The sequence below is a fragment of the Mustelus asterias genome, chromosome 8 (assembly GCF_964213995.1).
Source record: "Mustelus asterias chromosome 8, sMusAst1.hap1.1, whole genome shotgun sequence".
In the NCBI taxonomy this organism is placed as follows: Eukaryota; Metazoa; Chordata; class Chondrichthyes; order Carcharhiniformes; family Triakidae; genus Mustelus; species Mustelus asterias.
The window spans coordinates 72,086,510-72,104,501 of record NC_135808.1 but is presented as its reverse complement, the minus strand read 5'-3'; the positions used below and the strand labels follow the sequence as shown (position 1 = coordinate 72,104,501).

At 44.0% G+C, this 17,992-nt stretch overlaps 1 protein-coding gene across 26 annotated transcripts in view; it reads right to left on the bottom strand.

The window, feature by feature from the left end:
* ptprc (protein tyrosine phosphatase receptor type C) overlaps nucleotides 1-17,992 on the bottom strand; it is a 249,401-nt gene that overhangs the window by 56,065 nt on the left and 175,344 nt on the right. For all 26 annotated transcript variants that reach the window (XM_078218153.1, XM_078218155.1, XM_078218154.1 and 23 more), the window contains 3 exons: nucleotides 16,717-16,743; nucleotides 9,443-9,697; nucleotides 9,018-9,137 (listed from right to left, as the gene is read on the bottom strand). In XM_078218153.1, coding sequence (XP_078074279.1) covers nucleotides 9,018-9,137; nucleotides 9,443-9,697; nucleotides 16,717-16,743 — 402 coding nt within the window. The remainder of the gene's footprint in view (nucleotides 1-9,017; nucleotides 9,138-9,442; nucleotides 9,698-16,716; nucleotides 16,744-17,992) is intronic.

Here is a 17,992-nt window from a genome sequence, read left to right as displayed (position 1 = left end):
TTCCAAAGACACTCAGCATGTACAGTATTGAGAAGCATATCCTCTCAATTCTGATGTCTGTGAATCTTTTTCGCACTTTCTCCAATGCTTTTATATCCATTTTTCTAATATGGAGACTAGAATGGTACCTAGTTTTCACTATAGGATTCAATAACTTCACTGCTTTTCAATTCTATCCCTCCAGAAATGAATCCTGGTGCTTGGTTTACTTTTCCTAATGGTCTTATTAAATATAGAGCTAGTATCAGCGGCTAGAAGCTCAGAGCAATGCTTGCTTTGTGAAAACAGGATCGACGTGTGCAGTGACACATGCTGAATTGAAGAGAACAAGCTAAAGGAACAATTTAGCCGGAACTTTCCGGCCGTTCATGCTGGCGGGATCTTCTGGTCCCACTGACCGTGCACACCCGCTGTGGTTTTAATGGAGGCACAGCAATGGGTACATTCAACGGGAAACCCAGTTGGCAATGATGGGACCAGAACATCCAGCCGCCAGCCAATAGTACCGCTGTGGCAGGTTGCAGAGTAAATCCCTCCCTACGAATTGAAATAGGACAGCTCATTGGAACAAACTGATCAGAATCATGCAGGTAATGGGATAGGAAGAAGTAATTATATGGCTAAGCAAATGGAAGACAACTTGGAAATAGGCTAACTAATGAACAATTGATCGTGCACCCAACTAACCAACCTGGGGTGGCACGGTGGCACAGTGGTACAGTGGTTAGCACTGCTACCTCACAGCACCAGAGACCCAGGTTCGATTCCTGGCTTGGGTTACTGTCTATGTGGCATTTGCACATTCTCCCCGTGTCTGCATGGGTTTCCTCCGGGCGCTCCGGTTTCTTCCCACAGTCCAAAAAAGACATGCTGGTTAGGTGCATTGGCTATGCCAAATTCTCCCTCAGTGTACCCAAACAGGCGCCGGAGTGTAGTAACTTCATTGCAATGTTAATGTAAGTCTACTTGTGACTAATAAAAATAAAACTTTAAACACTTTAAACTGTATTTGGAAAAGCATGGGCTTTTCTAAAATCTGTATTCTGAGTGAACCTCTGAAAAAGGCCCACACAGGAGCACATGAGAAGGAAGACAGAAGATACGTATCAATGGGTAGGGTCTCAGTGAACCAAGCAGGAAGATCTTGGTCAAAGATCACACTTAATTAGCCAACAGTTAAGCAGATTGACCATCTGAGGGGGAACTATATTTAAAGGAGACGATTTTGTTTAAAATTCTCAATGAAGGTATTGAACCTGGTGTGGTGTCGTGTCAATCATAATTCTCAGTCTCCGAATTAACGAAGCCGTAAAATCATCGACAATTGTTATTTGTGAATGTGTGCTTCCAGATCCCTTTGCTGATCGATTCCATTCAGAATCTTATTATCCAAGCAGTACGCAGCCTCCTATTTCTTCCTACCAAAATACACCAACTTATACTTCATGTGTCAATTCTATTCTCTGCAGAAGTTTTTTAACGTGCTCTTGCATTTTGTCACATTCTTCCTTTGTGCTAACTCCACCCTTCAATTTTGTGTCAAATACAATTTTGAAAATTGGATTTCCACTTTGAGTCCAAATCATATTTGTCAATTTATCAGAATCCTTCAGTGCAGAAGGAGGCCATTTGGCCCATCGAGTCTGCACCGATTATAGTCCCACCCAGGCCTTATCCCCATAACCCCATGCATTTACCCTAGCTAGTCCCCCTGACACTGAGGGGCAATTTAGCATGGCCAATCCACTATTTCCACACATCTTTGGACTGTGGGAGGAAACTGGAGCACCCGGAGAAAACCCATGCAGACACGGGGAGAACGTGCAAACTCCACACAGTCACCCAAGCCGGGAATCGAACCCGGGTCCCTGGCGCTGTGAGGCAGCAGTGCTAACCACTGTGCAACCGTGCCGCCCCAATTGTGAATGTCAAGGTCCCACACCAATCCCAGTCACACACTGTTTTGCACCGTTTGCCAGTCTGAGTAGCCACCTCAACCATTACTCTGATTTCTGTTTTGTAGCTAACTTGCTATGTGTCATTTGTCTTGAGTTCACGTGCTCTGACCTTAGTCATGAGTCTATAGTGCAATAACTTATCGAAGGCATTTAGAAAATCAGAACATATTAGCTTCTTCTACATTATCTTTGTATATCTTGTTACTTCTTTAAATAGTTCAACTGGAATGTCAAGCAATTTCCTGTTACGCTGGCTTATTCTCCTCGCCTAAAGGTACTATTAAACTGCATTGACGCATCTATGTAATTACTAAGATTTATGTTATCAAACTGTACTATACATGAAACAAAAACAGAAAATGCTGGAAAATCTCATTCTGACTCGAAACGTTGGCTCTATTCTCTCCCCACAGATGCTGTCAGACCTGCTGAGATTTTCCAGCATTTTCTATTTTTTGTTTCAGATTCCAGTATCCGCAGTATTTTGCTTTTATATTTGTACTATACATGAGCTTAGTGATGAAGAGTCTTAATTTGTATGCGTTATTGGAATGTTGTTAAAAAGTCTCTAAAGTATTTTGGCACTTAAATAGATATAAACGTAATGTGGCTTCAGGAAAGAACACATGGGGCACTTTTGCACATTTGGACTCCAGTGAGTCTAGCATTCGTAATAAACAGAGAATCAAAACGAGAATTGTAAGTAAAGGTATAAATTAATGTTAGTTTGTTATAGGGAAGGCAGAAACACTCTTCCCATTGGTCACGAATTATAAACATAGGGTACAAGTTAGAGTTAAGCTCTTGTAGGGAAGCCATGAGCACCCAACCCATTGGTTAAGAAGTGCAAATGTTTAGCCAGAAGTTGTTAGTTGTGCTGACAAAGGTGCACAAGCTGGGCTGAATAGGACACTTGCCAGGGTCCTTTGCACTTGCCGGGGATACCATTTGTCTCGGAACATTTGCTAAGGGGGCTCTTGCCAGGAAAGAAATTTAGGAGTGAGTAATAAGGCACGTGCCAGGAAGCATATGCAGAGGACATTGCCAGTCAATGGGTAATTGTTATAAGTCAGTTGCCATAGGAATCCAGAAGTGACTAATGTGACAGTGATGTGGAGATGCCGGCGTTGGACTGGGGTAAGCACAGTAAGAAGTCTCACAACACCAGGTTAAAGTCCAACAGGTTTATTTGGCAGCACTAGCTTTCGGAGCCCCAAGCCCCTTCTTCAGGTGAGTGAGGACACGTGTTCACAAATCGTGTTCACCATTGATAGCCAAGTTCCAGACACATGAGGACGGCCTCAACCGGGATCTTGGGTTCATGTCACCCTATCTGTAACCCCCACGACTTGCCTGGGCTTGCAAAATCTCACTAACTGTCCTGGCTGGAGACAATACACATCTCTTTAACCTGTGCTTAACCCTCTCTCCACTCACATTGTCTGTACCTTTAAGACTTGATTACCTGTAAAGACTCGCATTCCAACCGTTATCTTGTAAATTGAGTTTGTGTCTTTATATGCCCTGTTTGTGAACACGAGTCCTCACTCACCTGAAGAAGGGTCTTGGGGCTCCGAAAGCTAGTGCTGCCAAATAAACCTGTTGGACTTTAACCTGGTGTTGTGAGACTTCTTACTGTAATGTAACAGTCACAGGGTTCAAGAAATCCAGCTCAGTATTAGGAACCAGTGTAGGGGTTAACTAATTGAAAAATAAATAGCTTTTCTGACAAAGACTATCTTCAGCTTTAGAGAGAGAAAGAACACCCAGCATTAGATATGAAATATAACATATTAGAGAGAGAGAGAAAGAGCATCAGTAAGTAGCTGTGAAACATGCAGCTATAGCAGTTCAGATAGACTGGGAGATTAGAGGTAGAAGTCCTAAAGTTGCAAAAAGGGGTTTGTATGTTTGTTAGAGTAAAGTTGGTTAAGTTAAAATCTTGAAGAACATTGAGTGACAAGAGACCAGGTTCAAGGAACCAGCGACCACCCCAGAATCCCAGGATTTTCTAAGAGCACCAAATCAAATTTTTTTTTGCACTGTCAGAAGAGCCATCTTTCAAATGAGCTATTAAGAACATAAGAACATAAGAAATAGGAGCAGGAGTAGGCCATCTAGCCCCTCGAGCCTGCCCCGCCATTCAATAAGATCATGGCTGATCTGAAGTGAATCAGTTCCACTTACCCGCCTGCTCCCCATAACCTTTAATTCGCCTACCGATCAGAAATCCATCTATCCGTGACTTAAACATATTCAACGAGGTAGCCTCCACCACTTCAGTGGGCAGAGAATTCCAGAGATTCACCATCCTCTGAGAGAAGAAGTTCCTCCTCAACTCTGTCCTAAACTGACCCCCCTTTATTTTGAGGCTGTGCCCTCTAGTTCTGGTTTCCTTTCTAAGTGGAAAGAATCTCTCCATTTCTACCCTATCCAGCCCCTTCATTATCTTATATGCCTCTATAAGATCACCCCTCAGCCTTCTAAACTCCAACGAGTACAAACCTAATCTGCTCAATCTCTCCTCATAATCAACACCCCTCATCTCCGGTATCAACCTGGTGAACCTTCTCTGCACTCCCTCCAAGGCCAATATATCCTTTCGCAAGTAAGGGGACCAAAACTGCACACAGGATTCCAGCTGCAGCCTCACAAATGCCTTGTACAGATGCAGCAAGACTTCTCGGCTTTTATATTCTATCCCCCTCGCGATAAATGCCAACATCCCATTTGCCTTCTTGATCACCTGTTGTACTTGCAGACTGAGTTTTTGTGACTCATGCACAAGGACCCCCAGGTCCCTTTGCACAGTAGCATGTTGTAATTTTTTTCCATTTAAATAATAATCCAATTTGCTATTATTTCTTCCAAAGTGAATAACCTCGCATTTGCCAACGTTATACTCCATCTGCCAGATCTTCGCCCACTCACTCAGCCTATTCAAATCTCTCTGCAGACCTTCCACTTCCTCCACGCAATTCACTTTCCCACTTATCTTCGTGTCGTCAGCAAACTTTGTTACCCTACACTCAGTCCCCTCCTCCAGATCATTTATGTAAATAGTAAACAGTTGAGGCCCCAGTACTGATCCCTGCGGCATGCTACTAGTCACCATCTGCCAACCAGAAAAGCACCCATTATTCCAACTCTCTGCTTCCTGTTGGTTAGCCAATCCCCGCTAACACCCTACCCCCAACTCCGTGTGCCCCAATCTTCTGCAGCAACCTTTTGTGAGGCACCTTATCGAATGCCTTTTGGAAATCCAAAAACACCACATCTACCGGTTCCCCTCCGTCAACCGCACTAGTCACATCTTCATAAAAATACAGTAAGTTCATCAAACACGACTTTCCTCTCATGAATCCATGCTGCGTCTGCTTGATCGAACCATTCTTGTCTAGATGGCCTGCTATTTCTTCTTTAATGATGGATTCCAGCATTTTCCCCAACTACAGACGTTGAGCTAACCGGCCTGTAGTTACCCGCCTTTTGTCTACTTCCTTTTTTAAACAGCGGCGTAACAGTAGCCATTTTCCAATCAGCTGGCACAGAGTCCAGTGAATTTTGATAAATAACTACTAACGCATCCGCTATTACCTCTGACATTTCTTTCAGTACCCTGGGATGCATTCCATCTGGGCCCGGGGACTTGTCCACCTTCAGTCCCCTTAGTCTACCAAGCACTGCCTCTCTAGTAACAATAATTGTATTGAGTACCTCTCCTCCTACCAACACTCGATCGTTAATATTCGATAAACTATTTGTGTCTTCCACCGTGAAGACCGACACAAAAAACCTATTTAAAGTCTCAGCCATTTCCTCGTTTTCCACTACTAAATCCCCCCTCTCATCTTCCAAGGGCCCAACATTCACTCTAGCCACTCTATTCCTTTTTATATATTTGTAAAAACTTTTACTATTATTTTTTATGTTTAGAGCTAGTTTAGTTTCATAATCTATCTTTCCTTTCTTTATCGCTTTCTTAGTCATTCTTTGTTGTTTTTTAAAGCTTTCCCAATCTTCTAAGTCTCCACTATTTTTGGCCATTCTGTACGCATCGGTTTTTAATTTAATACTCTCCTTAATTTCCTTTGTTATCCACAGCTGGCTATCCCTTTTCTTACAGTCCTTCTTTATCACCGGAATATATTTTTGCTGAGTACTGAAAAAGATCTCCTTAAAAATCCTCCATTGTTCCTCAGATGTCCTACCTACCAGTCTGCTCTCCCAGTCCACCCTAGCCAATTCAGCCCTCATCCTATCGTACTCCCCTCTGTTCAAGCAGAAGACATTGGTTTGGGACCCTACTTTCTCCCCCTCCATCTGCACCAGAAATTTGACCATATTGTGATCACTCGAGCCAAGTGGGTCCTTCACAAGAAGATCCTTAATTCTACCTACCTCGTTACACATTACCAGATCTAAGATAATTCGTCCCCTCATAGGTTCTGTAACATACTGTTCAAGGAAATTATCCCGACAGCATTCTAAGAACTCTTCCTCCATCCCACCCCTTCCAACTTGAGTCAGCCAATCAATATGCAGGTTAAAGTCCCCCATGATTATTGCCGTTCCGTTTCTGCACGCATCCATTATTTGTTTGTTTATAGCCCTCCCCACCTCAACATTATTATTTGGGGGCCTATAGACCACGCCTACTAGTGTCTTTCTCCCCCTACTATTCCTTACCTCCACCCATAACGATTCCACGTTTTGCTCCTTAGAGCCTATGTCGTCCCTCACTACTACCCTGAAATTATCCTTTATTAACAGAGCTACCCCACCACCTTTTCCATCCTGTCTATCCTTCCTAAATGCCTGATACCCCTTGATATTCATTTCCCAGTCCTGGTCACCCTGTAACCACGTTTCTGTAATGGCCACTAGATCATACCCACTTGTGCTGATTTGTGCCATCAACTCCTTTACTTTGTTCCGAATGCTTCGTGCATTCAGGCAAAGTGTCCTTATTCCAGCTTTTATCTGGACCTGAATTGTTGAAATGTTATTAACCTCCTTCCTCTTACACTGTCTATAACCCTTCTCTGTTTGCGAGCTAACTTCCTCGCTCCCAGTCACCTCGTCTCGATCCCCTCCCCCCAACCTATCTAGTTTAAATTCTCCCCAGTAGCCTTAGCCAACCTTCCTGTCAGGACATTGGTCCCTCTGGGATTCAAGTGCCACCTGTTTTTTGTGTACAGGTCACACCTGCCCCTGAAGAGGTCCCAATGGTCTGGGAACCTGAATCCCTGCCCCCTGCACCAGTCCCTCAGCCACACATTCATCCTCCACCTCACTCCATTTCTGTCCTCACCTTCCCGTGGCACAGGCAGCAATCCTGAGATTACTACCCTTGCTTTCCTTCTTCTCAGCTGTCTTCCTAATTCCCTATACTCTCTTTTCATGACCCCTTCCCCCTTCCTACCCACATCAGTGGTACCAATATGTACCGCTACCTCTGGCTCTTCTCCCTCCCACCTCAGGATTTCTGGGACTCACCCAGCAACATCCTGGATCCCGGCCCCAGGGAGGCAGACCACCATCCGAGACTCCCGCCCGCCTCCGCAAAAACATCTGTCCGTTCTCCTTACTGTCGAGTCCCCGATCAACACTGCCGTCCTCCGCTTTTCCTTAGCCCTCTGAGTTACAGGGCTGGCCTCCACTCTGGAGATGCGGCCACTGCTGCTTCCCCCAGGCGGGCTGTCCCCCCCAGCAGTACTCAGGCAGGAGTACTTGTTGTGTAGGGGCACATCCACTGGGGTGCTCTCTGTCACCCGAGCTTTCCCCTTCCTGGCTGTTACCCACTTGTCTGACTCCTGTGGCCCCGGTGTAACCATGTTTCTGTAACTGGTATCAATTGTCTGCTCAATCTCCCTCATCAGATGAAGGTCATCGAGCTCCAGCTCCAGCTCAATTACCCGGTCCTGTAGGTGCTGCAACTCAATGCACCTGGCGCAGATATGGGCGTCCGGGAGGCTAGGAGTCTCCAGGACCTCCCACATCATAGACCCAGAACAACAAACTGGCCTCACACTCATATTTGACCTTTTTTAACAAGGCACACAGAGAAGCAAATCTATCCTTTTGAGTGGAGCTAAAATATCCCACAGAACAGCAGGATGACACTCCTAGTATAAAAACAGAAAATGCCAGATAAACTCAGCAGGACTGGCAGCATCTGTGGAAATAGAAACAGAGTTTAACGTTTCAAGTCCTCTTGACCCTTCTACAGAACTGCAGAGGGATAGAAATGTAATCAATTATAGAATTGGGGAGTGGGGTGGAGCAGATTGGATGGTCAGGGATTGGTTGGAGCTCCAAAGATATTGACAAAGATGTCATGGACATTAGGTAAAGGGGCTGTTAATGGTTCCGTTAGGGATGAAGAGTGTTAATTGTGGTAAAGGTAGGATAGCAGAATGTATTAATGGGAGAACTGAGGTCAGTGCTCAGTGGAAGCAAAACTGAACAAGGGATAGTGGCCATATGGAGAGGGGTGGGTTTGTGTTGGGACAAGCCAAAGAAACCAAAAAAAACCAAAAAAGGTCAAGATGGAGGGGAAAGTTCACAGTCTAAAGTTGTGGAACTCAATGTTGCGTCTGGAAAGCTGTAACATGCCTAATCAGAAGCAGAATCCTCCGGTTTGCATTGGGCATCATTGGAGCATTACCGCAGGCCTAGGACTTCCTGGTGCCTGGTCAAAATTTATCCTTCAACAAACACATAAAAATACAAATTGTCTGGCTATTTATTTTACTGCTATTTGTGGGCCCCTTCTATGTGCATATTTGGCTGCTATGTTTCCTACAATAAGCAGTGACTACACTTCAAAAATACTTCATTAGATATAAAACATCACCACCCCAATGATTCTTGACATCATAAAAGATGCTAAATAAATGCAAATTCTTTATTTTCTCTAGCTGCACTATCTGCAATGAGTCTATTTGAACTAAAATTGATTCTGTCAATGTTACACAAGATGCCTTTAAAAAAAACTGTTTTCCTGAAGACTGTAAATAACGGAAAAATATTGAAGTAACATTCTTATAAAAGTACCTGTGCGTGAAGTACAATTCCAAGTATAGTTCAAATTGTAATTTGTCAATTGTCCATCAGTTGCAATCACCTCAAAAGTAATTTTACCTTCAGGCTTTCCATTAGCCTTCAATTGAAGATCTTGTAAAAGAAAATTGAAAATACATTATCTTTCATCATCAATCATCTTTTGATTAAATGCTTTTATTAAACCATGCTACATCTATATTTGCCTTTAAAAAAATACAAGTTCTAAAGACTGTGAAACTAAACGTCATCTTTTATTTTTTTGAAATTGTTCCTATAGTTCCTATGGTTTATGATCCAGCATTTAGCCAGAGAATGGTTCAAAGGTTAACCTGCACATCGTGAACTAAGTTAACAAAAGCAATACTTTGGGAACTTTTTTCTTGCAATACACTAAAGACAAATTAATCTGCACTTACCGACAGGCAGTTGTGTACTGAATGATCTCAGTGGAAAACTCTGATTACATTTCCCAGTGAGATTTCCAGTGAGAGTGTAATTGGTACAATAAGATAGGTTATTTAGGGTCACGTTTCTGATGCTCAGGTTTGCAGCCAATGAAAATGTGTCATCCAGAATTGTGATGTGATGAGCTTCACTGATTTTGTAATGAAGTTCAAAGGTGACATTGTTCTTTCCAACATGAAGATTTTCAGCACGAATAGTAACATTGTCTAAAAAAGAGACATAGAAAAAGAGAAAAGAAAGTAATTTTCATCACATGTACATCAACGAAGTAGCATTCATATCAGATTTGACAAGAGTTCTTTTTATTTTCGCAAGGCATGAAAAAGCACTATCATTTTATCAATGAACTACTTGTTTGCGTAAGAGTGAGACTCACACAAATAAATCAGCCACTGCCTTTTTGGCAATGAAATATTTCCACAAATCTTATTTGGTTCAAACTTGGCAATGGCCATCTCCAAGAAGCGAGAACCTGACCTTGACATTCAATGGCATTACAATCACTGAATGCCCCACTAACAACATCCTGGGAGTTACCATTGACCAGAAACTGAACTGGACCAGCCATAGAAATACTGTGGCTACAAGAGTAGGTCAGAGGCTAAAAGCCCTACAGTGAGTACCTACTTCCTGACTCCCCAAACCCTGCCAACATCTGCAGAGCAGAGGTTAGGAATGTGATGGAATGGTCTCCATAAGCCTGGATGAATGCAGCTTCAACAACACTGAAGAAGCTTGACATCACCCAGCACAAAGTAGCGTGCTTGATTGGTTCCCCTTCCACAAACATTCAATCTCTCCATCACTGACAAACAGCAGCAGCAGTGTGTACCATCTACAAGGTGCACGACAGGAACTCACCAAAGTTCCTTAGACAGCACCTTCCAAACCCATGTCCATTACCATCTAGAGCAGCAGATACCTGGAAACACCATATTCTCTTCCAAGCCACTCATCATCCTGACTTGGAAATACATCACTATTTCTTCAATGTTGCTGGGTCAAAATCCTGGAACTCCTTCCCTAACAGCAGTGCTGAGGGTGAGTAAAGTGCTGTGATTTAATTATTTATTTAATCTGTTTGTTCGCAGGCTTTTTTTCAAGGGTTTAAACTAAGGGAGGTGGGAGTAGGCCACAGGGAATTCTGGGAGATTGCGTTTTTTTAGTATAAAAGTCACTCTATACAGCGGGCAGCGTCGGGAGTGGGCAGCGGAGTGAGTGGGGAGTAGAGTGTGAACTGGCTTTTGCTCACAGGGCTTTGGCGAGGACAGGCAGAGGCAGGGTAGGGTTTCACTTTTAAATTACACCAACTCACACAAGGTAAATTGGTATGGAGGGATATGTAATGTGCTGTTTCTGCATGATGTGGGAGCAAGTGGACCCCAAGGCGGACCCCAGGGACCATGTCTGCAGTAAGTGCTGGTTGCTGGAGGATCTCCAGCTCAAGGTAGATGAACTGGACTCTGAGCTACAGACACTGAGGCTTATCAGGGAAGGGGAGAGCTAATATGGATAATGTGTATAAAGAGAAAGCCCCTTAGACTGACTAACTTAGCTGGGGGTCAGGGAAAACAGGGAGTGGCTGCGGGTGAGGCGGGCAGTGGGGAGAAGAAAGCGGGCAGTGGGGGGAAGAAGGCGGGCAGTGGGGGGAAGAAGGCGGGCAGTGGGGGGAAGAAGGCGGGCAGTGGGGGGAAGAAGGCGGGCAGTGGGGGGAAGAAGGCGGGCAGTGGGGGGAAGAAGGCGGGCAGAGGGGGGAAAGAAAGGAAGTAGTTTGCGGAAGGTAAAGTCCCAAGAACCTCAGCCCTTAAATCTTTGCAACAGATTTGAGGTTCTTGCCACCAGTGTAGATGGGAAAAATGACTGCGAGAAGGACGAGCAAACTGTCGGCAGTACCAGGGTGCAGGGTGCTGCTGCAACGGAGAAATCAAAGAGAAATGTAGTAGTAATTGGGGATAGTGTAGTTAAGGGCATAGACACTGTTCTCTGTGACCAGGATAAGCAATACCGTAGGTTGTGTTGCCTGCCTGGTGCTCGGGTCCAGGATGTATCATCTGGGCTGCAGAGGAATCTGGAGTGGGAGGGTGAAAATCCAGTTGTCGTGGTCCATGTAGGTGCCAATGACATCGACAAAACAGGAACTAAGGATCTACAGAGGGAGTACGAAGAGCTGGGGAACAAATTAAAAAGCAGAACCAACAAACTGGTAATCTCTGGATTACTACCTGAGCCACGCGCAAATTGGCGCAGGGTTAATAGGATTAAGGAGACGAATGCGTGGCTCAAGGATTGGTGTGGGAGGAATGGGTTTGAATTCATGGGGCATTGGCACCAGTATTTGGGCAGATGGGACCTGTATAGATGGGATGGTCTCCGTTTGAACCGTGCTGGGACCAGAGTCCTAGCGAATCGTATCACTAGGGCTGTAGATAGGGCTTTAAACTAATTAATGGGGGGGAGGGTGCAGAGGTAAAAGGAATTATGAAATCAATGGTAGAGGTGAGGGAGCGAGTGCAAGTGAATGAGGGCATTCAAGTAGTCAAAGGAGTAGAGGGTGAGGGAGAGGTTGATAGCGTTTCATCAAATCGGGTCCAGATAAAAGCTGGAATAAAGACGCTTTGCCTAATGCAAGAAGCATTCGGAACAAAGTTAATGAGTTGATGGCACAAATCAGCACAAATGGGTATGATCTAGTGGCCATTACAGAAACGTGGCTGCAGGGAGACCAGGACTGGGAGATGAATATCCAGAGGTATCAGGCATTTAGGAAGAATAGACAGGATGGAAAAGGTGGTGGGGTAGCTCTGTTAATAAAAGATAATATCAGGGTAGTAGTGAGGGATGACATAGGCTCTAAGGAACAAAACGTGGTATCGTTGTGGGTAGCGATAAGGAATAGTAGGGGGAGAAAGGCACTAGTAGGCGTGGTCTATAGGCCCAAATAATAATGTTGAGGTGGGGAGGGCTATAAACAAGCAAATAATGGATGCGTGCAAAAATGGAACGACAATAATCATGGGGGACTTCAACCTGCATATTGATTGGCTGACTCAAGTTGGAAGGGGTGGGATGGAGGAAGAGTTCTTAGAATGCTGTCGAGATAGTTACCTTGAACAGTATGTTACAGAACCGACGAGGGAACGAGTTATCTTAGATCTGGTAATGTGTAACGAGGTAGGTAGAATTAAGGATGTTCTTGTGAAGGACCCTCTTGGGTCAAGTGATCACAATATGATACAAATGGAAGAGGAGAAAGTAGGGTCCCATACCACTGTCCTCTGTTTGAACAGAGGGAAGTACGATAGGATGAGGGCTGGATTGGCTAAGGTGGACTGGGAGAGCAGACTGATAGGTAGGACAGCTGAGGAACAGTGGAGGATTTTTAAGGAGATCCTTTTCAGTACTCAGCAACAATATATTCCGGTGATAAAGAAGGACTGTAAGAAAAGGGATAACCAGCCATGGATAACGAAGGAAATTAAGAAGAGTATTAAATTAAAGATTGATGCGTACAGAGTGGCCAAAAATAGTGGAGAATCGGAAGATTGGGAAAACTTTAAGAAACAACAAAGGACGACTAAGAAAGCGATAAAGAAAGGAAAGATAGGTTATGAAGCTAGGCTAGCTCTAAATATAAAAAATGATAGTAAAAGCTTTTCCAAATATATAAAAAGGAATAGAGTGGCAAGAGTAAATGTTGGACCCTTGGAGGATGAGAGGGGGAATTTAATCGTGGGAAATGAGGAAATGGCTGAAACTTTAAATACGTTTTTTGTGTCGGTCTTCACGGTGGAAGACACAAATAGTTTACCGAATATTAATGATAGAGGGTTGGTAGGAGGAGAGGTACTCAATACAATTAATGTTACCAGGGAGGCAGTGCTTGGTAAACTAACGGGACTGAAGGTAGACAAGTCCCCGGGCCCGGATGGAATGCATCCCAGGGTACTGAAAGAAATGTCAGAGGTAATAGCGGATGCGTTAGTGGTTATTTATCAAAATTCGTTGGATTCTGGGGTAGTGCGGCGGATTGGAAAACGGCTAATGTTACGCCGCTGTTTAAAAAAGGAAATAGACAAAAGGCAGGTAACTACAGGCTGGTTAGCTTAACGTCTGTAGTTGGGAAAATGCTGGAATCCATCATTAAAGAGGAAATAGCAGGCCATCTGGATAAGAATGGTTCGATTAAGCAGATGCAGCATGGATTCATGAGGGGAAAGTCGTGCTTGACGAACTTGTTGGATTTTTATGAAGATGTGACTAGTGCGGTTGACGGAGGGGAACCGGTGGATGCGGTATTTTTGGATTTCCAAAAGGCGTTTGATAAGGTGCCTCACAAAAGGTTGCTGAAGAAGATTGGGTCACACGGAGTTGGGGGTAGGGTGTTAGCGTGGATTGGGGATGGCTATCCGACAGGAAGCAGAGAGTCGGAATAAATGGATGCTTTTCTGGTTGGCAGATGGTAACTAGTGGCGTGCCGCAGGGATCGGTACTTGGGCCTCAACTATTTACCATTTATATAGATGATCTGGAGGAGGGGACTGAGTGTAGGGTAACAAAGTTTGCAGATGACACAAAGATAAGTGGAAAAGTAAATCGTGTGGAGGCCGTAGAAGGTCTGCAGAGAGATTTGGACAGGCTGAGTGAGTGGGCGAGGATCTGGCAGATGGAGTATAACGTTAACAAATGCGAGGTTATTCACTTTGGAAGAAATAATAGCAAATTGGATTATTATCTAAACGGAAAGAAATTACAACATGCTGCTGTGCAGAGGGACCTGGGGGTCCTTGTGCATGAGACGCAAAAACCCAGTCTGCAGGTGCAACAGGTGATCAAGAAGGCAAATGGGATGTTGGCCTATATCGCAAGGGGGATAGAATATAAAAGCAGGGATGTCTTGCTGCATCTGTACAGGGCATTGGTGAGGCCGCAGCTGGAATACTGTGTGCAGTATTGGTCCCCTTATTTGCAGAAGGATGTATTGGCCTTGGAGGGACTGCAGAGAATGTTCACCAGGTTGATACCGGAGATGATGGGTGTTGATTATGAGGAGAGACTGAGCAGATTGGGTTTGTACTCGTTGAAATTTAGAAGGCTGAGGGAGGATCTTATAGAGACCTATAAGATAATGAAGGGGCTGGATAGGGTAGAGGTGGAGAGATTCTTTCCACTTAGAAAGGAAACTAGAACTAGCGGGCACAGCCTCAAAATAAAGGGGGGTCAGTTTAGGACAGAATTGAGGAGGAACTTCTTCTCTCAGAGGGTGGTGAATCTCTGGAATTCTCTACCCACTGAAGTGGTGGAGGCTACCTCGTTGAATATGTTTAAATCACGGATAGATGGATTCCTGATCGGTAAGGAAATTAGGGGTTATCGGGATCAGGCGGGTAAGTGGAACTGATCCACTACAAATCAGCCATGATCTTATTGAATGGCGGGGCAGGCCCGAGGGGCTAGATGGCCTACTCCTGTTCCTATTTCTTATGTTCTTATGTTCTTAGTACTGCGGGTGTACCTACGCCTGACTACAGTGGTTCAAGAAGGCAGCGCACCACCACCTTCTCAAAGGCAATTATGGATGGGCAATAAATGCTGGCTTAGCCAGTGAAGCCCACATTCCTTGACTAAAAAAAATAATTGTTTTGTACTTTGCTGAATTGATTTCTAACCTCTTCCTATGTGGCTGCACCCACTCGTATTGGCTGCCACTGACATCCAGCAATCAGAGAGAGACCCCATTACTAAAGGCATTTTGTTTCTTCAAATATTGTCTCTCACTGTACACAAGGATTCTCCACTGAGGAGTCGCCAGAGATGAGTTGGAGAAAGGGTTTGAATTATCACTCATCCCCTGCCTTGAACTCCATCCATTTTCTCTGCAACCACCTAACAAAGAAGGTATGGTGGATTTCAGCATGTGTTTGGTCTTGCAAAGGGAGCCCACTGTTGTTATATAGCAAGATCTGCTATCATTTCAGCACTTTCAGAATGGGGGGGGGGGGGGGGGGGGGGAGGAGGAGAGAAGCCAAAAAAAACAATCCTTTAAGGAGGGTTAGAACACTGGGAATGGCCTTTGCTTCTTTTGCAGGTGAAGGGAGCAGAAGAGAACAGGAGATGTGACTAGGCCCTGTGGCTCCAGTTGTTTTAACGTCATTGCTCCAGTGAATACCACCATCCCAATATTGATCTTAGTTGTGATCAGTGGGGCAATAGCATGGCAACAGGGAAATCAATTGGCAACTTCTCCCGCCCCCATCCACCCCCAATTCCATCCACTCAGGTTGTCTTTTAGTGGTGGTAATGCAAACAAGGATCAAGTTGCTAAAATCCCTGTTGGGCAGGAAAGGGAACTAGACAAGGTCTAAAGGATCGACAGTGGGTATCTTGGCTCGCTTCTAAATTCCAACTGTAAACACACATCCCCATGAGGAGGTTTAGTGCCCAGTGTGGCGACGTAATGATTGAAGCTCCATGATTCCTTCAGAGACACGCGTTCTCCCACAGTAACACTGAAAGCTTTGTGGTTGCCATGTGACAGGAGGAGCCTCCTTCTCCTTTTCTCCCTTAGAAAGTAACCAAGGGCAGAACCATCAGGAAAACTCCCTGATCCCAGAATTCTCTGTCCAGTCACTGGGGGAGGGGGGTCTGGAATTTCTGTGGCAATTGACACAGTGAATGAGTGAAACCTCAATAGTGATCAAGCTTCTAATGGAAAGGGGCAGAGAGAAGGTGGAGAATGAGCCTAAAATGACACTTACACCCAACCTTCCAATGTCAGTAAGACACCCTCCCACTGACCAGCCCCCCGCTCCTCCCACATCCACCCACCACGCCCCACCAACAACAAGCTCTGGTAGATGTACATTGGATTACACCACTGGGGGCTATGCCAAATCCTTTATAAAATTAAATCTAGGTGGTTCTTGTGTTCTCCCTTAATTAATTATGCTTTCCTTGTCAGAAATGCAAACCCCTCCTCCTCATCATACCTGAAGTGGCATTGACAAGTTTTTAAGTTATGTTTTAAAGGATTTATTAAATGCTGTCAATCTATCTCAAGCAAGATGCCGGGGAGCAATTGTAATTGGAGGTGAAAGGCTAGCCTTTATTAAAATAATTTATTTAAAAACTGCAAGCAAATAATCACCATTGACAAAAATATAATTTATAATTTCCATTTGAACAAGTTAACATTTATAGTGTATAAAAACAATATAAGTTTTCCTACCACAATTCTTATCTCCAGACGGCGTAGCTAGGATTAAAAGCACATTACAGTAAGTTACAAAGTTGTATTCTTGATTTCCAGACTTAAAAACAATTTCTGCTCAGGCAGTTTATACACAAAGTGCATTTGTTTAGCAGGTACCAATCATATTAAACAGCAAGAAAGGTGCAGAACAAACTCAGGAATATGAATAGTCCATCCAACAGTTTAAGATTTTTTTTTCTCTTACATGAACAAGCACAATGGCCATATGGACAGAACGTCATCCCAGCTCAAAAACATGAAGAAGGAAGATAAATAGCAAGACACTGTGCTAAAATGGTGCCTAGCTCAGACTTCGAAATTCTACAGCTTGCGACAGAAGGAGACACTAAAGAAGACAAGTAGATCCATATGAAAGGATTGGGTGAAAATCTAAGGCACGATGCATTCATGCTGCTAGTATAGCATTGCTGTAACGCAGATTCAGCTTTGCACTGATGCTAAATTTGTGCAGTTTAATCAGCTGTCAAGGTCTCCGTCACCAAAGTGTGAGGCGAAACAAGAGTTACCGACTCTGACTGAATATATTTCTGGAGCTTTCGTCATAGGACTCTCCCCACTAAATGTCATCGCCACTCAAGTCAACATTTAATTTCTCCATCTCTGCGATTTTCAGAAACAGAACCATTATGAAAAAAAATGAAGAACATTTTAATCCACGCCCTTAGGCTCTCTCTTCTAGGTTACTCTCAGCAATATCTGGGAGATTAGGCTTTAGTTCCTGAAGACTTCAGGATAATTCTGCCACTCTCAGTTGGACTCGGTGATTCTGGATTCGGGCTGTGTTTAATTGGAGAATTTCTGTGAAGTGAAACCACTTTCTGCCAAGGCTATATTTACAGTGTGAATGCATCCATAAAGCAGCAGACATTGCAACGAGTCCTGATTTTAACACGAGGAGGATGTGGATGAATGAATGACGAGGTGTATTTGGACATCAACGGAGATCGTGAAAATTGACCAGAGTAACAGCAACACAAAATAACTTAAAATTGTGACAGAGAAACACCAATCGAACACTGGAATGGAGAGAATCAGCAGTATTTTTTCACAAGCTGTCCGGTAGTGTGAAAAAGTTGCCAGAGGAGACTGATCAAATACTTGAGCAATATGCAAGATTTTGCGGCCTGCTTGATTCATAGGAAATTAGTAGTTGCTTAAAGGACAGGAAATATTAGCAAGTGAGTAACATTTTATATTAATGAAATCCTGTACCTAAACTATTCAGATTAGC